The sequence below is a fragment of the Stenella coeruleoalba genome, assembly GCF_951394435.1.
Source record: "Stenella coeruleoalba genome assembly, chromosome: 6".
In the NCBI taxonomy this organism is placed as follows: domain Eukaryota; kingdom Metazoa; phylum Chordata; class Mammalia; order Artiodactyla; family Delphinidae; genus Stenella; species Stenella coeruleoalba.
The window spans coordinates 9265156-9290044 of record NC_137151.1 but is presented as its reverse complement, the minus strand read 5'-3'; the positions used below and the strand labels follow the sequence as shown (position 1 = coordinate 9290044).

Below are 24889 nucleotides of genomic sequence, written 5' to 3'. Positions count from 1 at the left end.
AGAGTGTCAGGAATTCCTAGATCTACTTTTACACGTACTCTAAGGAGGCCAGTGTAAATGGACTGCTGAGAAATCATAGCCAAACTGAAGATTAATTTCTGCCTTTCTCTATTTTTTCTTTCCACTTCCCATAATTTATCTTAGACTGAGGCCCTGACCCATTACATCAATGACAGTTTGGAACCATAGATATTGCCTTAATGTCTACTCTTAACTGGGCTTGAGTCATTCCTACTATTTGCAACCTCTTCTGCAAGTCCAAGAGTGAAAAGTGTCCTGCTACTCATTGCCCCCAAGACCTCTCACTGCTATGCAGCCTCCACAAACCCTTTCTTTTCTCCAAACGTAAGAATGAGTAGTGGGAGGAACACGTTTTGGAGTCACATTGGAGTTCCTATTTTAGTGCTGGTACATTCTAGCCATGTGACCTTGGACAAGTCATTTAACATTTCTGGATCTTGGTTTCCTTATCAGGAAGATGGAGAATAAACATGTCTTCATTTCGAGATTAATCTGAGGAATAGAATATATCTGCAAAGTTCCTAGCCCCCAAATGTAGATGATCAGGAAACAGAGTAGCCAAATATCATGATGTAATATTAACCATGACCTCTTTCACTCTCACTGCTGTTCTAGTGGTATAGATAACATCTATAAGGCCATCCGAGTTGCAAAAGATAGCTATTTCCTCTTGCCAGAAATATTGTCTTTATTCTTTCTGCATTGCCATGAGATTTCAGAGACTGGAGGGATTTCTAGGAGCCTGGAGGGAGCATTTCTGAGGGGAAGCTTCCCGTATCAATAAAGCAGAATTAGAAGGGTGAGGCACTCTGAGAAGATTTTCCTTAGAACTTGACGTTTCAACTCATTCAACTGTTTACATTTTGCCATTTTGAATGTTAACAGGACACCTTGTCAACATGTTAAAAGATGTTTCCCAGCCACACACTGTTCTTCCTCTGTGCAGTACAATTGCATGTTGAGATGCAAAATTGTCCAGAACCACTAACAAAAACACAGTTATTTCCCGTCTTGATGGATACAATGCCGTTTCGTGTATCTAGACCTGTACAGCTATCATCAGGCATTGCAAGAAGTTTGCAAGGAAGGTTTAGTCAAATCTTGAAAGCAAAACTTGTTTTCCTTCTCAAAGAGCTCCTAATGCATTTTCAAACCACCTTGCAAGTTTCCATATCTTAACATTCTTGCTATTATGAGGCTCTGTTTCTCACTCCTTTGGCAGCAGGCTCTGGCTTCATTAAAACTCATCAAAGCATGCATAATGGAGTAGGCAGAGAAGCTGCAATTAAAGTCTCTCCAATATTCCTGTACATAAGTATGCAATGGGATTGCAGGTAATAGATTATCATCCAAGTCACTGACAGAAAGAAAGGAATGTGTCCATTCGGTTTGGTCTGACAGTTGTTGGCCTTGCTTCCCAAAGTAAGAGCAACATCACTGAGTTTACAGTTTTATGTATGGCCTGCACAAGGGTATGAAAGTGTACAGGAAACAAGAGTTACCCATGACATAGGATGAGACCACTTACTTATGGCACATTTATTTCTCCCTGAACTTCTTAGTGCATTGTTAATTTTCTGCAGCTTTATTTTACACCAAAGAGAAGTAGAATTCAATTGTTGGTCCCATGTACATTTGTAATTAAGTTTTGTCTTGGTATCTCCTACTGGCTGATTTCTACCCCCGAACACTCTACTGCTAGCACACACACACACACACACACACACACACACACACACACACACACACACCAAAAAGGAAGTATTAGCTTCCATTGCCCTGCCAAATTCTTCTACAAGGACAAGCTGGGCTCAAGTTCTCAAGTTTGTTTTCTTAATCATATTTTGGATAGCCATCATTGCAGAAGTACTGTTGCCAAAAAATTGTGACTTGATTACAGGCTGTAAAACTGTGCCAAATATCTACTGGGCACAGGACTAGTTCAAGATGCATCACTGTGAAGTAGCTGGAATATTGTTCTCTTTTTACAAATGTGCTAATGAGGTTAGTAAGTTATATGAAGAGGATTCCAATTAGAGCCATCAGATCTAAGTTTTTTGCTATGTCTGGTATGCAGTACTTCTTATAAAAGGGGTCTAAAGCATGGGAGACAACCTTCTTCTCTTTGAATCATTATGCATTGGTTGTCTGCTCTGGCCAGGCACTGACAAGGCACTGAGGATATAGAAGTGATTAAGACACGGTCCCCCAAGTCCACAGAATTTATCATCTCATGTCCTTGTGGTAAGAAAACACCCGGATCTTTCCCACTCTGATTCATAATTCACACAACAGCAAGAGTGATGCTTTAAAAACGGATCTGACCATGCTTCCTCATCCCCTTCCCCTTCTACCTGTGCAAACTCCAAGCTCCTTACTCATGGCTTACAATTTTTGAAGGACATTGTTGTATAATGTGTTCATATGCATTAATTAAAAGTCTTAGGACAATGCCTGGTATTTATTACATCCTCCAAATTATGATCGTTATTATCTATTATAATTATTTAGGGGCCACAAACAAGGCCCCTGGTCTTTGTATTTCAGTCTCTTGCTCTGTACATGACGGGTGATGACAATAGCTTTTTATGATTGGTATCTAGTCAAGTTAAATGAGTTAACATTTAAACAATGTTGGAGAGTGACTGACACAGAGCAAGTGGTGGAGAAAATGTAGGTGTTTCTCCTTCTCTTCTTCCCCCTTCCTTTGGAAACATGTCGCTTCTCCGTGGGCAGCAGGTTCAGATCGATCCGGACAGGAGACCACAGGCTGTGTCCCTGGTAGCCCAAGCATCCTTTCTCGGTTGAGACTCGCTCATGGGTGACATATGCATGGTGGCTCGCTAGCAGTTTAACCAGTTGGAATAATCCTTGTGTCGTTGCTTCTATTCCAGAGGGACAATTTGCTTTCTGTAAATCAAGTGTTTTCCAGAGGACTCTTTGGGGCTGAAGAATGGTCGTTCACCAGCTTAGAAGAGGGAAGCTTTTTTTAAATGTCTGTCTCCCTGTTTAGTACATCATGCTGTCAGCCAAGGCGTGGGGACCACATAGATCTTCCAGAAGGCTGGTCTCTTAGGTGAAGCTGGGGAGTGGATCTGCTTGTGTGGAAGGCCCAAGTTTTAAAGGGGTCTCTCTGGACTGGCAGCAGGTGGCATAATCTCTTGCTAAACTGGGCCATTAAAGAAAACTACTAAGTCATAAAGCTGTAGCATTACCCAGAAAGTAAAGCACTGTCACCTTTGAATTGCCATGCGTTTTCACAGGCACTTAGAGAAACGCCTTTCACACCAGCTTAGCACGCCAGTTGGCTCCAACCACAGGGGGTAAGGACAGGAGTCTCAGCACAAGGGTGGGGAGAATGATTGCAGTGTGATTTCCATTGACTTATTTGCTCATTCATAAATTCACCCCCCCTTTACTAACATTTCTTGAATTCCTTTATTAAACTCTCATTTATTTACTCATTCTTTAATTCTCTCATTTATTCATTTCCACAATTATTTGTTCATGGGTTCAGTTACATTATTCATTCATTCATTCAGCCAGTCAGTTATTCAGCTGACCATCCAGGATAAGCCACTTAAATAAATTTTTCAGCACTGATGGAGATAAGCCCTAAGGTTTCAGAATGGATGCTTGTCTTGTCCTCAAGGAGCTCACAGTTCAGAAAAGGAGTCAGAATTTGTAAACAGATATTTTCCGCCTGGTGTGGAAGATAGAATAGAAGCCAATAGATGGTGCAGAAAGAGTACAAAGGACACGGTGGTTAAATCAAGGGATATGAGGAGACTGGGGACAGTGCTCAGAGAAGATGTGCTTGAAGAGATGCCCTCTGAGCTGAATCTTGTCCTAGAAACAGCTAACATTTAATTGAGCATCTATTTGTTGGAGGTGCCATGCTAGGCATTTTACATCCATGAGGTCGTTCAGGTTTTCTAGCAATCATGTGAAGAAGGTGCCATTCTTTCCATTTTATAGGGAAGGGCACTGAAATCTTGAGAGGCTAAATAGCTCGTCCAAGTTCTTGCAAGGAGCGAATAGTGAAGCCAGCAGCTGGGTCTACATCTGTGATTCCCGTGCCTGGGTTCCTAGCCCAGGTGACACAGATGCTCTAACAAAAAAAGACAAACAAAAAAAGACCCATGTGTCCACCCTTCCTCTGGCCTGTGCTGCCTCCATCCATCGGTCAGTGCCACAGTGGAAAGCTCTTCAAGGAAGTGACCCTGAAGGAAGGAGGTCTGTATCATACTTTCCTGGAGCATCACTTTACTCATTTATCCATTGGGATAATCATATCCATCTTTTATGATTTTCTGAGCATTCGATGAGAATTATATGAAACAAAAGTTCTTAAATTTTATTTCTCTGCAAAATGAACTGACATGAATGTTTAAAATGCCTTTTCCGAGGCCCATTCCCAGCAATGTTTATTCAGTAGGTTTAGGGCAGCGATCAAAAGTAACATTTTTAGCAAGCACCTGAAGACTCTGGACCTTGGGAAGTATCTATATAAGGTGATTAGCACAGTGTATAGCATTTAATGTCTCCTTCCGTATTCGTCTCCCCACTTCTAAGGTGGTGGGGGGACTGGTCAGTGACTAAAAGAGCTGTTCTTCTTAAGACCTAAACACAAGGCTTATCCTGACCCCTTCTTGATGGACTTTTCACAGCACATTTTTATTGCAGATACCTGGCGAGCCCTTCCTCTTGGTGTGTGGGGATCAGGACACAGTCCAAACAACCAGTATATATTGAGGCTCCCCTGTGTTCTGTGCTGTATAGGCCACTATAAACCACCGACCCTTGTGCCCTAGGACCTCATGCTTAACTTCCAGCTCTTCAAGCCCTTCCATTTAGGCCATCCTATTCCGTATTTAATTCATCCAATTATCCTGTAGATACTCAACAGCCATGGGATCCTGGGCATGTTCACTTCTGTGAGGCTCAGTTTACTCATCTGCATAATGGGGACGATCAGTCACTCTTACCTCAGTGGGTTGATGTGCAGATTAAATAAAATTAAATGAGCAATTAAATGAAAATTAAAATGAATATTAAAAAGATTAATTAAAATAAAATTAAATGAGCAACATACCTCATATGCTCAGTACAATATCTGGCATTATCTAAGAGCTCCGGAAATAGAAATCACGATCACCCAGCTCCATCATCATAGGAAGATCTAAATGCTGAAGGAATACAGAGGCAGGAGTGATCAAGTAAGGCTTTGCTGGAGACATAGGGCTTAGGTATGAAGTTGAAAGACAGGTGTCCCAGGCTAGGCAGAGAAGAGAAAAGAGGAAAAATCAATCTTGATGAGCTCAGCGGTGGTATGGGTGTGGCGATGCAGTGAGCTTGTAACCAAGGGCTGTTTGCCTCCTTTGAGGGCTCCTGGCTCCCCTGTGTGTTCTAATACAAGATTACCATCAGGCAAGAACTTTTCTTGATCAGAAGAATGAAATAACAAGTGGGAGTCAAATGTGTCTGCCAGAAAGCTTGCTTGTTTTCGCTCACTTTTGCTCTGAGCCCAGGATTCCGGGGAGAGATAATGACTAAAAGTCAGTCTAGACCTTCCAAAGAATTTAAAAAGCCCAAGATGTACTAGCAGCTTATGATTCCACATTCTGTGAAGTAAGGGAAGCAGAGGGACCCTTTGTCTGGGAGTCTTTTTTTATAACTATTCACAGCAGGTGAACTCAGGTCTCAGGAGCAACAATCAGCCTTTCCTGCTCCGGGCACAAGAGTTTGTTCTATTTGTATCTGCTTGTAAAGGGAAGCTGGTAAGAGACATTTGCTGGTTAGACTGTCTGTGGGGACGGTTCCACACGGCTTTTTCCGTGCCACCTATGAGTATTCTGTCCAACTCTCATGCCTTTTTTATCCAGTTTTATTCTTCTGGAATGTCATTTCCTCACCTCCTTCTTTAGACCGAGCCTTCATTCTTTTCTCCTATGACTGTCCTTTGCCCATCACCATTCTCAAGGCTCCCCCTTGAATCCACATAATCAACAAACATCTATCCAATCTAGCATTGGTGGTAAGAACTTGTGCTTGGTTTGCATCCCAGCGCTGACACTTCCTAGTTTTGTCAAGTTACGTGATCTAGGGAGTTACTTGGGCTCCTTGTTCCTTAGCTTCCTCCTTTGCCATTAATAACAGAACCTATGTATGAGGTTGTTGTGTGGTTTACATGAGCTAATCTTTGTAAACTATAAGAAAAAAATTCCTGGCATTATATACTCAATATGTGTTAGCCATAATTATTTTCATCACTCTATTACCAGAAACCTTGACACTGTTTTCTTGGTGTTTCTGGGGATACAGTGATGAAAATAATAACTAATAAATTTTAGGAATATATATATAACACCGGGTGCCTTCAAAGCACCCTTGCAAATTAATTCAACAGCAATAACCGATACTTACATTTGAATATAGATGGGCTACCATGGTGTGAATGGTTGAATTTGATAATAGTTTTTGCTTTTGGATAATTATTTGGTCCATTGGTCCTTAGCTCTGTGTGTGTGTGTGTGTGTGTGTGTGTGTGTGTGTGTGTTTATAAGGGCGCATGCACACGAGTTTGCTGGGGCAGAGTAGGATAGTTTTGAGCCTTTTCTACATGTGAAGCACTGTGTCAAGCACTATCTTATTTCCCCAAAGATTTTATTCTGAAATATCCAAACCTACAGAAAAGTTGAAAGAATAGTAAAATGAGCATCCATAGGCTTTTCACCTAAACTCTCCGAATATTAAAATTTTGCCCCATTTGGACACATTTGTGCTACTCTCATCCGCCCCCTTCCTGTCCTTCCTTCATCCTCATATAAAATGTTTTTTTTTTCTTTTTCTGAACTATTTGAAAGCAAGTTGTGGACATAGTGATAATTTAAACATGAAGACTTCACTTGCATCTCCCGACAATAGACACTATGCTATATAAGCACAAAAATAAAACCATAAGAAGAAAATAAACATCACTTCAATGAATGTTATCTGGTATATAATCCATCTTGTCCCTACAGTGTCTTGTATAGCAGTGTCTGTTTTTCTATTTTTATTTGGATCTCAAGCAATGTCCATAGGTGGGATTTAATCATCCTGTCCCTTTAGTCTCTTTTAACTAGAAGGGCCCGCCCCTAACCCATCTTGTTTTGTTTGCTTTTCATAACAGACATTAAGTTTTTGAAGAGTACAAGCCAGTTGTTAAGTAAAATGTTCCCAGGGGGAGCAGGGTGAGGGAGGGGTGGATTGGGAGTTTGGGATTAGCAGATGCAAACTAGTATATATAGACTGGCTAAACAACAAGGACCTACTGAATAGCACAGGGAGCTATATTCAATATCCTGTGATAAACCATAATGGAAAAGAATATGAAAAATAATATAAATATGTATATGATCACTTTGCTGTATAGCAGAAACTAACACGTCATTGTAAATCAAGTATAGGTAAATAAAAAATAAATTTAAGAAGTAAAATGTTCCACATTTTGTTTTTTCCTGGTTATTTCTTCATTGTTAGAATACTTTGGCAGAAAGCCTCATGGGGGGTGTCTCCCATCAGAAGGCACATGATGTCAGTTTGTGCCATGACTGGCTTGCTCTGCTCCATCATTTGACTAAAGCAGCTCCACCAGATCTCTGCATTGTGAAGGTGATTTACAATCAGTTATCTGTGGAGCTCTATGCAGACATTATGTGAGTATCCTGTTCTCCATCCATGTGTTAATGGTCCTGACCTGTGTAAGTCATGACACTGGAGTTTGTAAAATGTCGTTTTTCTAATTATATTATCCCTTCTGCATTTATAGCTGTTTTTGTCTACAGAGCTTTTTATTTCTCACCTTGCCTCCATTTACCCTTGTATCAGTAGAGGCTCATAAATTATTTCGCTTTAAAACATTGTTACTATTACATTATATTTATTAGATGTTCAAATTGTCCCCAAATTAGCTAGTAATGGTTCCTTTAATTCTGTTCCTATGTCTTTCTTGCATGACCCCATTAATCTTGGAGCACTTCCATGCTTTCTAGCACAAGATGCTCCAAGACGTTACCTTGAACTTTCCCTGCCTAGACCCAGACTCAGCTATTTCCCCAAAGAAGCCTAGTTCCTTTTTGTAGCAAATGGTATTTGAAAGTTAAGATCTAGGTATTAGGTTTGTTTATTGCTTCTCAGCCATTTTTGTGGACAGAGCTAAAAAATGTGTGTGTGTATGTTTAAATTATGAGTTGATACATTTATCTTTAAGGCAAATCCAGCACCATTAGATCTTTTCTCATCATTCTGTCTTCCATATATATTTCTCTTCTCTCACACTGAGAAATTACCCGAGCATCAATATATTTTCTAATTTATTCTATCCTGTAATATACACCAATAGATTCAGAATCACATCAGGAATAGCACTACTAATAACAAGGTAAAGTTTAAGATTTACTTGAATTTAAAATTTTGTTCTTAGACTATATCCTCAGGATGTATAGCTAGACAGAATAGAGTATTAAAAAAGTTACTTGAATGATTTTTTTTTCTCCCTTGTGTTTATTTTATCTAATATATAGACAGAGATTTTTGTATCTGCTTAATATTCAGTTTTAGGGTTTGCCTTTTTTCATCCTTTTGATTTAATTTTATGTTTTAAATATATAAAACATTTTAATGTTACAGAAGTCAAATATATTTACAATGGTTGACCAGGGATGTCTTGTTCTCACTTATATTGCTTTCACTCTGTTCTTACCCATCTCCTCTCGATAATCATTTAGTGTATCCTTCCTCTGTGTACCCCTTTTTCTCCTTTGTTCTTGCACAACATGTAGCGTAGTCTTTTGCACCTTACTTCCTGGAAATCATTCCATCTATCCTGGAAATCATTCTAGATTGGTTTAGAGAAATCTTATGTGGTCTTTATTATGACTACATAGTATTTCACTGTGTCAGTTAACTATACTGTGTCCAATCGAACATCTATTGATAGATAATTTACCTTTTTTCCAAAATTCTGCTACTTGTAATAGATATTCTGGGCTGCACAGCAGAATTTCAAGTATGCATTGAAACATCGTTTCCTATCATGTATCACTTTCCTGTTGATTTTAAGAGCTGTCACTGAAGCCAGTAAAAATCTTGGTAGTCTGTTGAAGGTTTAGTTCAGTGGTAAGTGAATGGCTACTGTGGGCCAGGTGCTAGGCATACAAAGACTTCACGAGACATTCTCTTCCCTTGTATAGCTTACAGTTTAGCTGGGGGTCTGAGTAAACAAGTTGGAGTAATAGCGCTTGAGTGAGCCAAACACAGGATGCTGGAGGAGTTAGAAAAGACTTCCCACCGGAGATGATGCTGGCACTCTGACAATAAAGTTGATAGTGTGGCGAAGTCCAGAGCAGGGACGTCAGCTGAAAGAAAGAAAAATAATTTCATGTTCCTCTTTGAGCTTTCTTTTTGTCAGTCACCTCCAGAGCCAGAATCTAAGATCCGTGGAAGCAGAGTAAGTAGACTCTTCCATTTCAGAAGGCTTGTCTTCTTCTGTGACCTGGTGAGAGGTGACATAAGTGCTGGGTGACCCTTCTTAGGACCAAGGCAAGCACTTTGCAGTCAGCTCACTACTCTATGAGTTCCATCTTGGCTACCTTAGCTCTTACTAAAGGAAGGATGAGGACTACTATTTACTGTGTACTTGTGGTCCAGGTACTGGGTTATATATATTGTCTTAGAGTCAATCTCATCTAATCCTCATGATAAAGTGTGAGGTAGAGATTATTTCTCATTTTCATTTTGAGAAAACAGAGGCTCAGAGAGGTTGGAGAGAATTCCAGCATCACTCTGCTAGTAACTGACAGATGGAGGGAGTGAATTCATGTCTGTGTCAGTGCCCAGAGTTTTCCTCAGCATGCACCAAAACAGTGCCTGCCACAAAGATGCTCCTAAAAGCCTCTAAAAATGTCTCATAGCAACAAAAGCCTCTCCCTCTTCCCATCAGGTGACTTGGATGTGCAGCCCCCCTTCCACCCCCCACCCCACCCCGCCCCGCCCTTCCCCTGCCTGGGAGGCGGGCACAGGCTCCCCTTGGCCACATATTTGCCGCTGCAAGCTTTCAGCTTCCATGGAGCTTCTTTCCCAGAACCAGCTGTGAACACCTTACGCTCAAGGGCCGGGGTGGCATTCAGCCTGGTACCCCCTCATCCCACAACCTACTCAGTTCCTAACATCGTGCTCTGCACACACTAGACTTTCCGTTAAGTTTTCCTTGAATAAACCAGCGTCAGAAGCAAAGCACCATGCAATGCACATGAAATCTGTTCAAGACCACACATCACCCCCACCAAGATCATAAAACAGATTTCCCAGGTCTCTTTGATCATGCCGCTAATTGTAAAGCAAGGGAAAAGAAAACCCCCCAAAAAGGTACATAAAAAGTAAAGGCTCGAGCGAAGTAGTAGAATAAATCACGGTCAAGTATTTTGTCTGGAAGTCGTCAGGTGTGTGGTCCAGGCGGGCTGGTGAAGGAGCGGCAGGGGCTGAAAGGGGCTCCCCGCAACCCCCTACCCCTCCAGCGCCCCGGGGGCTGCGGTTCCTGCTTCCAGCTAATGCAACGTGCACGGTGGCCCTACCAGGAGTCTTAAACCGGTAATGCTACCTTCCCCTAACAGCCGCAGAAGCCCAGACACTAAAAGCAGCCACGTCTGCAAGTGGTTTTAGCAGGCAAGGAGGATGCTCGCCTAGGCAGCTGCGCTGATCCACAAGGGAGGGGAAACAGCTCCTGCGGGAATTCTGAAGGCTTTTAAAGAAGTTGAAAACTGCTTTCCACCTCTTGTCTTCTTTCCCTTTAAAGGTTGAGGAGAAGGGGGCACGGATACCCTCAGCAGAGGTTCCCAGATCTGTTTCCCCGCAATGAAGTGATGCGTCCGCTCCTCCCGAATCACTTCCTCAAAAGGGCTTGCGGGGCTTCCCTGGTGGCGCAGTGGTTGAGAGTCCGCCTGCCGATGCAGGGGAGACGGGTTCGTGCCCCGGTCCGGGAAGATCCCACGTACCCTGGAGCGGCTGGGCCCGTGAGCCACGGCCGCTAAGCCTGTGCATCCGGAGCCTGTGCTCCACAACGGGAGAGGCCACAACAGTGAGAGGTCCACATACCGCAAAAAAAAAAAAAAAAAAAAAAGAGGCTTGCAGCAGTTCAACTCTGATTTCTAGTCGGGTACCCTGAGCCAGCCTCTGAGTTCATCTCAGCGCTGTGCGTTTGATTAAGCACTCACAGCATCACTGCTCAGTGGAGTATCTCCAGTTTACAGAAGCGGAGACTGAGGCTCAGGGAGGTTCCTGGTCTCTGCTGGGGTCAGGAATGTGGTCAGTGGCAGAGCTGGCAGCCAGATCCATTGATCCCAAAGCCCTTGCTTCCCTCCATCGCATCTGCCTCTACTGGCTATGGAAGCCCTTTCTAAGCCGATATTTACTCAGCGGCCATTGCCGAAGATTTAAATGGGGAGAGGAGGGACAAACATATGAATAGTTAAATAACTCTCAATGCAAAATGACAAGAGATGGCATGGATGGTAAATGAGTGGCAGAGACAGTGCTTTGAGGATTATTTAAGCTGTCTTTACCCTTGGCATAGAAAATTCACTTTGTCAACATAGATAACTATACAAGAAGTGACCCCTGGGACCTTTCTGTAGACTTGCTTTATTACAATAGGAGTATAAGTGAATTGGCACAATTTTCAAAGGAGTGTAAGCAGCTCCCCACAGTGATTTAAGTTCAATTAAACTGTGTATTGACAATCTGTAGACTTCCTTCCAAGCATTGTGAGAGAAAAATTGAAGGTTTCTTTTCTGCCTCTGCAAAGTGAGAGATATGTGTATAGAATGAGGTTTTATTAATCAGAGTTATCTCTTGTCTCTCTCTCTCTCTTTTTCCACTCTCCTCCTGTTTGTTCTTTCTTGAGTGGTGATCTCCATGGTAACAGATAGAACAGCTTATAGCATCTGTAATGACTCTTATTAATAATAATAATGATCATCACAATGATAATACCGATCGGATAGAACGAGAGCCAAAATAAGAGAGTTAAATGGTGTCTCTGTATGTAAACAATTTACAGTTTCTGAAATGAGAGCGAGAGGGACCAGGCAGATCAACTAGAGCTCCAGGACGAAGGTTCCTAGAGGGCTTTCCTGGGGTGACAACGGGGAAAGATTTCACAGCAGGGATAAGGAAATAGAATATTCTGGAATATCCTGCCATTACTACTCTGATGACTCTTTGTGAAACCTCTTTTGCTTTTCTCTTGATGATGTTGTTGACTACATGTATTTTGATCATATCACTTGAAAGTTCTTTTACATGTGAACCGTTACATAATACATGCTGGTGATTAGCCTCCTCTTGATGAAGATCTCCTGAAGTCTTACATGGCGTTCAATGCTAGCCAAGGTGCTGATGGTCTAAGGATGAATGACGTCTGTTGACCAGTCCATTCTCAAGGAAAACAGTGTATAGTCTATCGCCAGCCCCAACCCTGCCACCAACAGAACTCTGGGCATCCCCACTTACTTGTAACCTCAAGAGTACTTACAACAGCATGAGACATCTGTCATTCTCATGCATACCACGTTTTCCCCCAAATGATGGTAAACTTTTGAAGAAGTTAGGCAGTGCACTATCCTCCTGTGTATGTACCCTGGGGGCTATCACACAGTATACATAGAATGAGTGATACATGTCACATCCTGGGAGATCTCAGCTTTGTAAGGAGATAGACTTGAAAGCTAAATTCACAAAGCAACACGGGAAATGCTTTACTAGTCTTCATAACAACCCCTTGTCATATCTTTGAAATGAAGCCTTGGACCTTTATAACACATGCTATTTGATGGCCTATGGCCTGTAATTCCTTTATGCTTAAAGGTCGCATGATGCCTTGTGTGGATTTGGGTTATGGCATCATTTATGCTCAGGCAAGTGCATTGGGCTGAATGCTGCTTTTAAAAAGCAAATATTTTATTTTTATTTTTTAATGAGATATAATTGGCATACAACTTTGTGTAAGTTTAAGATGTACAATGTATTGATTTGATACATTTATATATTACAATATGATTATCGTGGTAGCATTAGCTAACACCTCTATTATGTCACATAATTATCTTTTATTTTTTCTGGTGGGAACCGTTAAGATCTAGTCTCTTAGCAACTTTGAAGTTTATAATACAGTGCTGTTGACTATAATCATTATGCTGTGCATTCAATATCTAGAACTTATTTGCTAGTCACAAGTTTGTACCCTTAATTAACATCTCTCCATTTTTCCAAAGCTATAGTAAGTAAAACAGTATGGTATTGGCACAAAAATAGCCACATATACCAGTAGAACGGAACAGAGAGCCCAGAAATAAACCCTCATATAAACGATCAATTGATATTTGACAAGGGAGCCAAATATACTCAATGGGTAAAGGACAGTCTCTTCAATAAGTAGTGTTGGGAAAATGAAAAAGCCCATGCAGAATGAAATTGGACCCCTATCTTATACCACTCAAAAATTAACTTGAAAAGGATTAAAGGCTTCAACAGAAGACCTAATAGCATAAACACCTAGAAGAAAACATAAGGAAGAAGTCCCTTTGACACTGGTCTTGGCAAAGATTTTTTGACTATGACAGCAAAAGCCCAAGCAACAAAAGAAAAAAATCAGCAAGTGAGGCTACATCAGACTAAAAAGCTTCTGCACAGGAAAAGAAATAGTCAACAAAATTAAAAAGCAATCTAGGGAATGAGAGAAACTATTTGCAAACCATCTATTTGATTAAAAAAAACAAATATTTTAAATACATAGTAACTAATTTTAGAATAACTAAGATCCTTAGTGAATTGAATAGGTTTCTGCCAGTTCAAAAACTCTTCAAATGCAGTCCTCTCTTAAGCAGAGAATTTGTCTTGGGTAACTCGGTACATGTATTCCTTTAAGCAAGTTAGAAAGATGGGGCTCTGTTTTTCATCATGGGACTGAATACAGTAGAAGAAAGAATAGCAAATGAACTGGGTAGCAAACCGTGGTATCAAGGGCAATGATTTTCTAGGTTTCTGGGTCTATGAGGACTAAACGACAAATTCTGTTTTAGACATCTGCAGAAATGCAAGGGATGAAAATAAATATAGAGACACATGAGGCTATTTCAGAGTGAAAAGATAATTGGACAAGATGATAATCATTTATCATATACAGCGGCGGCTATATTACAAGAAACTTCAGTCCAGACCTCTAGCTAACCTCATTTGCCAGATGAGTCTCCCACCCCCAACCCTCTAAGGAATGAAGTCCCCTTCCTCATTTTAATGTCATCGAAAAATTCGAACATAAAGATTCTTTACTCTTTTGCATGCCAGACAACAAGTTATGGGTCCATGTAAAGCAAGATTCCGAATCAGTATAATATCATCATTGATGGAAAGATTAATATAAATATCCCATTTACCAATGAGGAAACTTCAGAGATGTATATAACTTGTCCAAAGTCTTACTGCTGGAGCAGAACATAGATGCCCATCATATGGGCTAGTTTCTAAATCCAGAAGTCTCACGGTACCTTGAGCCCTAGATGCATCTCTAGAGACTAGAACTTAGGGTGGATGTCCTGTGGTGGAGGGCAGGTACTGGAGGCAGGTCAGCCAAGGTGGGTGTATGGAGCCTGGAGGACTTTATGATGCTCTGCCAATCATAGCATTTAGACGATTTACTCCGCAGTCTCTGCATGAAAATGGACCGACTTGAGTTACAGGGAAACCTCTGCTGGTTTCCTTGTGTGGGACTCCAAGTTCACAGAACTGCCAGAGGGAAGCATTTCCTGTTCTGGGTCTTTTGAATGTGTTTTCCCCATGGGTCTGCAGAGAGAAGGCAAGGCTCACAGTGCCTCCCCTTTGCCCCCTTTAGGTGTTTGTGGGTCTTACTCTCTGGTCAGGGAAAGAACCGTGTTAATACAAGCGACCATGAGAGCTCTAAGAGACCAGTCAAGACTTCTTCTTTTTGATGCTGTTGTTAATATCAGCATCTGATATCTGTGAGCTCCTTGAGTTGGAGATGTTATACACCTTTATCTAAGAGGTACACACAGACTTCTGTTGAATGTCATTATTTAGTTAATAAAGGAGCTTCTCACACTAATCCCCTCACTTAAATCTTTACAACCACCTTCTACAGTTGGCATCATTGCTGTTTTTTTTTAAGTATTACTGATGAGGAAACTGAACTTTAGAGAAGTAATCATTTGACCAAGGATGCTTAACCAGGAAGTGTAGAGCTGGCACACAAATCCAGATCTTCTGGCTCCAGAATCCAAGCTGTGTCCACTAATCTCCACTGTGCACTGACCAAATGTACCATCTTGAACATTTAGCTCATGGGTCCAATTTTATTTAAAGTATATATAGGTCCATGAATGGATCGCCCTCCATCCACCTAAAAGACTATCCAAAATGAATCTTACTTGTTTGAAAATCCTTCACCTAGACCTTCCCTAGCTAAGACCACCTCACCTGTCCCCATCCAATTCCAAGCGTCAGGAACATCAACCATCAAAGCTGCCTCTCCTGAGTGGCACTGACCCCTGGCCTTTCATGTTTTGTCAGGGTTCAGGGCTTAATCTGCATTGCTACCCAGGAAGTGGGGGAAAAAATAGAACGTGAGAAAAAATAATATCCAATTGTCTCCTTGTTTTTAGCCTTTATGTTGCTCTCTCCCAGGAGGAAAATATTGAGAGGACAAAGGGCATCTTTGAAATGAAAGCCAGCTAACGGACCCTAGGTTTCGAGTAATCGTCTCTCTTCCTGTCGCTCAGACTGTGCTTGTGATGTCTGTTAAGTGAACTGTGGGGACCCTTTGGAGATCTTAGTAGTTCCTTTGCATCTTCTGTATATTGCATGTATCAAAAAGGACCAAGAGTTGAACTATTAAAACCAGTTCACTGTCAGGGCCAGAACGTGGGATTTGCAATATTTGTGGCTTTAAGATAAAATACTGTCTCTCTGACATGGCTTCATTTTCCATCTTGCCAAAGATAGAATATGGTTTTGGAAAAATGAGCTAAAGAGTGAACAAATAAGAAAATTGATAATGAATGTATGATCAATGGATGTATATAGATATGAAAAATCAGTGTACATTTGGAAGGAAATCCACGTTTATATGATTTAATGATGCTATGTGGACCACTTTGGGAATCAGAAAGATTGGATGAATTGAGACTGGGGACAAGTTTACTTTATCTCCCCTTCTTACATTTATATCTATATTTATATCCAGTATCTATATTTATACTGTTATCTATGATTATTATCAGTACTGGAGACGATGTACATAAAATTTCCTAGTATGAAACAGTAGTATACCATCTATTATTAGAAATTAGATTTCCATTTCTTCTGAGCACCGTGGACATTTCAAAATCAGCAGTTTTTATTTCTCCCTCTACAGTATTGCATGATTGAGCAATTACTTTCTTTGGTAATTTTATTGACATTTGTCTATATTGGCACCGACATTTTTGGAATTTCCAGTTAATTATTTATGTAACATTATTATTTTTACCAATATGAATCATGTTTTATTTTTGCTTTCAAAGTCAAAATCCAAAAACCTTCATTCTGATTTTTTTTATAGACTTTATGGAAAATGTAATTTTGTCTTGATTAAACATTGGAGACATGTGGGTTATCAGGGGGCTGGTTTTAGGAAATAGTGTTAAGATGAATCAGAATGTTTGAGCAGAGTTCAATTTTATGCTGCAAGAAACATTTCCATTTTTAGGAATTGGGAAAATACTTTAGAGAGAATTGAGAGCAAACTTTCTCTTCCTCCTCTTTCTAACATATTAAAACTGAAGTACAGGGCGATGAAGTTATTTATCCCAAGTCATATACAGAGTTAAGGTAGAGAACATATTAATACTGGGGATCCTGGTTGCTAGTTTTTTTCTGTTTCTTCTTCTCCTTCTCCTTCTTCTCATTCTCATGGCCAACAGCCACGATCCTGCTTCTAAGTAGTACTAGTTAGAAATAGTGGTTACGGGCAGTATATGTGCTCACCATTCTTGTCTAACAGATATGCCTTGGGTCCTTCCTCTACTTCCTAGACCTTGGTTTCCTCATTTGTAAAACTAAGTGGGTGAGAGAGGAAGGAAACCATGTGACTTCTGGGCAAGGTTCTTTTTCAGCTCTGCACATCTATGAAGAGTGATGACGTTATTATGTGGGCAAGATTCTCAGATGACAGAAGCTTCTCAAGTCTTCCTATTTCCTCTTTCTCTTTATCCGTAAGCATGTTCAGAATTCAATTCTATGTCCAATTGCTGTAAATGTTTCAGTCTATTATTCCAGAATGTTTGATCATGCCTTGTGACTTCTTTTTTTTAAACTGATGATTAAACTGAGCCCCAGAAAAGTGAAGTGACTTGTCCAAGCTTGCTGTTAGTAGAATAGGTTTCAAGTCAGATCTCTCAGGCTCTAAAACTGAAATTCATCTCCTTTCTTTGCCTTCCATTCTTACCTATAATAGGTAAAATATGTTCTCCATCCCTGACCCACAGGGCCTCATCTCTGCATGTTGTTTTAATGTAAACCTGTTAAAATATTTTTGGCAAGTAGAAGTAGCATGGCGAATAAATATTAACGAACTGCAGTTAAGTGCCTTGCATGTTCAGTGTCTATTACACAATCTCATCCTTGTTATGATGTGTATTTCACAGATACTTTCTGTGTATAGGTCTTATTTTCAACGTGGTACTTATGATTCTCTGAGACAATGATCTATGCTAGTTTTTCTCTTGTGAGGAAGTGTGTGTGTCAATATCTGGATGTAGGGGCGTTGGAGTCAGACATCCTGGGTTCCAATTCTTGCTTAGACATTAACTATGTAATCTTAGGAAAACTGCTTAATTTTCCTTATTCACTTTTCCCTCAGTTTTGATGTGGCAGGATCGACTCCCTTCTGATTTAGACAATGTCAATTTTATTTTATTTATTTATATAGTTAATATTATGAACATTTAATTTTTGTTCATTTAATTACCAACATTTTGCACATTCGACAGCTTGTCAGTGATCTATGTTTTTGTGTGTAGGTGATCGCCAGGATAATTACCTTCAAGGATATTTAGTTATATTCTACTTCTGGTCACAGAGTATCTAATTTCTCAACTTCTAAGTTCTTCCCCATCCAAATTGTCCTTTCCCACAACAGATGAATTCATTTCCTTTTATTCTTGTTCTACCTGTTGTCTACCTATTTGTGTTTCTTTCTGTTCTAGTTCCATGGCTTTGCATAGATTGTGTCCATTTTAAATGAGATAATGAACATTAAATGCTTAGCCTAGAGACTGTGGAGTACAGACTTCACAAATTTAGCTCTTAAGATAATTAACCCTCACACTAACTCTGGGTAGAACTCTGGGAGAAACAAAAATTCTCCGGCCAAATTCTTTGCATGAGTAGAGTGCTTGAGTGGCCGTTAGTTGATGCACATCCAGCCACCATCCATCACACTGCAAGCATGATTGTCTTTTTTTTTTCTTTCCAGCCTTTTGGAGGTCTATAAGCATGATCCTCTTTTGACCTTCCTTGGTTGTGTTTTCTGGGCAGAGGACAAGATCTGGACATTGGTGCAGCACAACAACACGGAGCTGACCCATGTGCGAGGTGCCAACGCTGAGAAGCCCTACTCCATGACCTTGGACTACGGAGGCAGCTTGGAGCAGCTGGAGGCCGTGATTGACGGCTCGGAGCACTGTGAACAGGAGGTGGCCTACCACTGCAAAAGGTCCCGCCTGCTCAACACACCAGGTAAGAACTACTCCTGCCCAGGCCCCTTTGCGAAGGCCATGCAGGATGACCGCATTGTGGCAGTTGGGCCCTGAAACCCTGGAATACGTAGGAGAGGGGGGGTTTGCCAAAAAATGGGGCTGCAACTACAACGGTTCCCTATACAATGAGAGAAATGCCACCAGGAGAGACTCCTGATGGACTCGTCCTTGCTCTGATACCCAGGGTGTGACCTCGAGGGCGTTCTGTAACCTCTCAAGATTTTCTCTCCATCTTCAAAAAAGGGGCAGCGACAACACCCATCTTGCAATCGTGGTGAGAATGGAAAGTTTCTTGAGATCAGTGGCACTCGAAGAGAGCATTTGAGTTAGACGTAGGAAGTGTGAAAGCGGAAATGGTATTTCTGGCAGACGAGAAAGCACCAAAGATCTCAGCACACTCACCAAAGAGCAATGAGTTGTGTCTGGGGCAAAGGAAACATAGCGGAGCAGTATTAGGCAAGGAGGCCAACAGGGAAAGCGGCCACATCCTGTGTGTTTGCAGTACTCACGTTACCTGAAAAGTGCAGGCCTTAATGGAAATGACTCTTCTTTTAAAATAAAGTTTACTTTTAGGAAAAATTATATTAACTGTATTTATATATTTTTTTGTTCTCTTACGGTTAGTTTTTAGCGTGAATGGCTGATAAAGGGTTGCAAAAAAACCTTGTAGGATTGCTTACCAAAACCCGAAAGGGTTTGCACAACGTCAGGAGGGCTTTGTCAAAGTTGATGCGTGCCCTGGGAGTCAGTCATTTCTGTGCATATCAGTTCATCATTCATGGCAGAAAAAAGGGGGGAAAAAATGGCCGAGTAGCACAAGGATATGGAATATCCAAGAAAGGGTGTCAGAATCTTTAGCCTCAAGGAACTTATGATCCTTGAAAGTGAGGAATTTTGAAAGGATTGAGGAAATTAGACAATGAAATGTCAAACAAGCAGAAGTGCTAGAAACCTAACTAAATACAACCCACCCACTGCCTCACTGATCTAGAATCCTTAGGGAAGAATTGTCCCACATAAGTGAATTTTCCAGATAACTGTCACTTACCCCTTTAAGCACCGAAAATGTTTTTAAAGAATTTTTAACTATTTGAAATGAAAATCTTTCTCAACTGGATCACATGCTTCCTTGCCTTCTTAAACAGAGAATTCTGAACATGAAATGTCACCTTTTCTTGATGACTCAGGATCCTCATTGTGAAAATCAGTGACTGTACTGTCCTTGGACTCAGCAATGCTTGCAGGGCTGATTCAGAGGCCCTGCTTGGGGTCCCTTTTACCAGTATCCTCAGAGAGCCAGTGTTTGTGTGTGTTCAGATTTCACTCTCTCCTGGCTGTCAAGCCTGCACGTGTGACTCAGCACTCTTTGCAGAGAGTCTGTGTCCACAAAACCATCCTAACCTCTTATGATTGTGTTGCTTCTGGTTTCCTAACGTTTGGCTTGATGGAACTTTGGGAAAAATGGGATTATGTTCATTCTAACCATGGGATTTCCTTTAGTATATACATCCTGTGATATCAGTTTGGCTTTACTGTTGCCTTTGTATGATTTTTTTTTAATCTTTATTGGAGTATAATAGCTTTACAGTGTTGTGTTAGTTTCTGCTGCATAACAAAGTGAATCAGCTATATGTATACATGTAACCCCATGTCCCCTCCCTCTTGAGTCTCCTTCCCACCCTCCCTATCCCACCCCTCTAGGTGGTCACAAAGCACCGAGCTGATCTCCCTGTGCCATGCAGCTGCTCCCCACTAGCTGTCTATTTTATATTTGGTAGTGTATATATGTCCATGCCACTCTCTCACTTCGTCCCAGCTTACCCTTCCCCCTCCCCATGTCCTCAAGTCCATTCACTACAACTGCATCTTTATTCCTGTCCTACCCCTAGGTTCATTAGAACCTTTTTATTTTTTAGATTCCATATATATGTGTTAGCATACAGTATTTCTTTTCCTCTTTCTGACCTCAGTCTGTATAATAGACTCTAGGTCCATCCACCTCACTACAAATAACTCAATTTCGTTTCTTTTTATGGCTGAGTAATATTCCATTGTATATATGTGACACACCTTCTTTATCCATTCATCTGTTGATGCACACTTAGGTTGCTTCCATGTCCTGGCCATTGTAAATAGTGCTGCAATGAACATTGTGGTACATGACTCTTTTTGAATTATGGTTTTCTCAGGGTATATGCCCAGTAGTGGGATTGCTGGGTCATATGGTAGTTCTATTTTTAGTTTTTTGAGGGAACCTCCATACTGTTCCCCATAGTGGCTGTATCAATTTACATTCCCGCCAACAGTGCAAGAGGGTTCCCTTTTCTCCACACCCTCTCCAGCATTTATCGTTTGTAGATTTTTTGATGATGGTCATTCTGACTGGTGTGAGGTGATAACTCATTGTAGTGTTGATTTGCATTTCTCTAATGATTAGTGATGTTAAGCATCCTTTCATGTGTTTGTTGGCAATATGTATGTCTTCTTTGGAGAAACGTCTGTTTAGGTCTTCTGCCCATTTTTGGATTGGGTTGTTTGTCTTTTTGATATTTAGCTGCATGAGCTGCTTGTATATTTTGGAGATTAATCCATTGTCAGTTGCTTCATTTACAAATATTTTCTCCCATTCTGAGGGTTGTCTTTTCGCCTTGTTTATAGTTTCCTTTGCCGTGCAAAAACTTTTAAGTTTCATTAGGTCCCATTTGTTTATTTTTGTTTTTATTTCCATTTCTCTAGGAGGTGGGTCAAAAAGGATCTTGCTGTGATTTATGTCATAGAGTGTTTTGCCTATGTTTTCTTCTAAGAGTTTGATAGTGTCTGGCCTTACATTTAGGTCTTTAATCCACTTTGAGTTATTTTTGTGTATGGTGTTAGGGAGTGTTCTAATTTCATTCTTTTACATGTAGCTGTCCAGTTTTCCCAGCACCACTTATTGAAGAGGCTGTCTTTTCTCCATTGTATAGTCTTGCCCCCTTTATAGAAGATAAAGTGGCCATATGTGCATGGGTTTATCTCTGGGCTTTCTATTCTGTTCCATTGATCTATATTTCTGTTTTTGTGCCAGTACCATACTATCTTGATTGCTGTAGCTTTGTAGTATAGCCTGAAGTGAGGGAGCCTGTTTCCTCCAGCTCCATTTTTCTTTCTCAAGATTGTTTTGGCTATTCGGGGTCTTTTGTGTTTCCATGCAAATTGTGAAATTTTTTGTTCTACTTCTGTGAAAAATGCCATTGGTAGTATGATAGGGATTGCACTGAATCTGTAGATTGCTTTGGGTAGTATAGTCATTTTCACAATGTTGATTCTTCCAATCCAAGAACATGGTATATCTCTCCATCTGTTGTGTTGTCTTTAATTTCTTTCATCAGTGTCTTATAGTTTTCTGCATACATGTCTTTTGTCTCCTGAGGTAGGTTTATTCCTAGATATTTTATTATTTTTGTTGCAGTGGTAAATGGGAGTGTTTCCTTAATTTCTCTCTCAGATTTTTCATCATTAATGTATAGGAATGCAAGAGATTTCTGTGCATTAATTTTGTATCCTGCTACTTAACCAAATTCATTGATTAGTTCTAGTAGTTTTCTGGTAGCATTTTTAGGATTCTCTATGTATAGTATCATGTCATCTGCAAACAGTGACAGTGTTACTTCTTCTTTCCAATTTGGATTCCTTTTATTTATTTTTCTTCTCTGATTGCTGTGGCTAAAACTTCCAAAACTATGTTGAATAAACCATTAGCCAAACTCATCAAGAAAAAAAGGGAGAATACTCAAATCAAAGGAATTAGAAAAGGAAAAGAGGTAACAGCTGACACTACAGAAATACAAAGGATCATGAGAGATTACTACAAGCAACTATATGCCAATAAAATGGACAATCTGGAAGAAATGGACAAATTCTTAGCAAAGCACAACCTTCTGAGACTGAACCAGGAAGAATTAGAAAATATAAACAGACCAATCACAAGCACTGAAATTAAAACTCTGATTAAAAACCTTCTGACAAACAAAAGCCCAGGACCAGTTGGCTTCACAGGTGAATTCTATCAAACATTTAGAGAAGAGCTAACACCTATCCTTTTCAAACTCTTCCAAAATATAGAGGAGGGAGGAACACTCGCAAACTCACTCTACGAGGCCACCATCACCCTGGTACCAAAACCAGACAAAGATGTCACAAAGAAAGAAAACTACAGGCCAATATCACTGATGAACATAGATGCAAAATTCCTCAACAAAATAGTAGCAAACAGAATCCAACAACCCATTAAAAGGATCATACGCCATGATCAAGTGGGGTTTATCTCAGGAATGCAAGGATTCTTCAATATACACAAATCAATCAATGTAATACACCATATTAACAAATTGAAGGCTAAAAACCATATGATAATCTCAATAGATGCAGAAAATTCTTTTGACAAAATTCAACACCCATTTATGATAAAAACTCTCCAGAAGGTAGGCATAGAGAGAACCTACCTCACCATAATAAAGGCCATATATGACAAACCCACAGCCAACATCTTTCTCAGTGGTGAAAAAATAAAACCATTTCCTCTAAGATCAGGAATAAGACAAGGTTGCCCAATCTCACCACTATTGTTCTTTTTTTTAAATTGAAATATAGTTGATTTACAATGTTATATTAATTTTAGGTGTACAGCAAAGTGATTCAGATATACATACATATATATATATATATATATATATATATATATATATACACACACACACACATATATATATATTCTTTTTCATATCCTTTTCCCTTATAGGTTATTACAAAATATTGAGTATAGTTTCCTATGCTATACTATACATAGCTATATAGGACCTGTATTTTGAATACTATAGGTCCTTGTTGGTTATCTATTTTATATATAGTAGTGTATATCTGTTAATCCCAAACTCCTAAGGTAACCTCTACTTCCCCTTTGGTAACCATAAGTTTGTTTTCTGTCTGGGAGTCTGTTTCTGTTTTATAAATAAGTTCATTTGTATCATTTTTTTAGATTCCACATATAAGTGATATCATTTTATATTTGTCTTTCTGTGTCTGACTTACTTCACTTAGTATGATCATCTCTAGGTCCATTCATGTTGCTGCAAGTGGCATTATTTCATCCTTTTTTTATGGCTGAGTAGTATTCCATTTTATATTTGTACCACATCTTCTTTACCCATTCATCAGTCGATGGACATTTAGGTTGTTTCCATATGTTAGCTATTGTGAATAGTACATGCTGTTTTTTCTAACTCAGCTGTCATAAATTCCCTGAGTACATTTGGGTGGGAGGGCATGACCTAATCACCTTCCAAAGTCCCCACCTCTTGATACTATCACACTGGGGGGTTAGAATTCCAACACATGAATTTTTGAGGAACAAACATTCTGTCCATAACAGGCACACACTTGCAGGGGTGTTTTCCTAATTTCCCAAATATTAAGGCAATCCCATCCCCCCGGGGAAGGCCAGAGAGAGAAAGGAGAGGCTAGAGACCATCTTCTCCTTTCCTGCCTTCCCTCTGGAAGAGTTGGGTAAGGGTCTCCCTTACCTGCTGAAGCCAAGGCTCTCCCTGTGAAACTGTTTTACTAACTGTATTTGTCACACACACAGTATACAAATATCTTTCCACGTCAGTAAATATGACTTTATACCATAATGTTTTTAAGAACAGAGTCTTCCGTTATATGGATGTACCAAATGGATACACAAGATTAACAAATCTATTTTGGACATTTAGATTGTATCCATTTTCTCACTATTACACATGATGCAAGAACATTTTTGCACATAGATCTTTATGTATAAAACCAATTATATCCTTAGGATAAATTCCTTGGGGTGCCATTACCAGGGCAAAGCGTGTGCATATTTTTAAGACTTTTGCCATATTGACATCTGCAGTGTATCAAGGTTATACCAATTATTACTCTAAACATCACTGTGGGATTTGAGTGCCCATCTCCCAGCAATAGGTATTATCACCTTATTTCAACTTTGACAATCTGAT

At 40.1% G+C, this 24889-nt stretch overlaps 1 protein-coding gene across 5 annotated transcripts in view; it reads left to right on the top strand.

The window, feature by feature from the left end:
• CNTNAP5 (contactin associated protein family member 5) overlaps nt 1–24889 on the top strand; it is a 505995-nt gene that overhangs the window by 232863 nt on the left and 248243 nt on the right. For all 5 annotated transcript variants that reach the window (XM_079923775.1, XM_079923772.1, XM_079923774.1 and 2 more), the window contains one exon: nt 18652–18852. In XM_079923775.1, coding sequence (XP_079779901.1) covers nt 18652–18852 — 201 coding nt within the window. The remainder of the gene's footprint in view (nt 1–18651; nt 18853–24889) is intronic.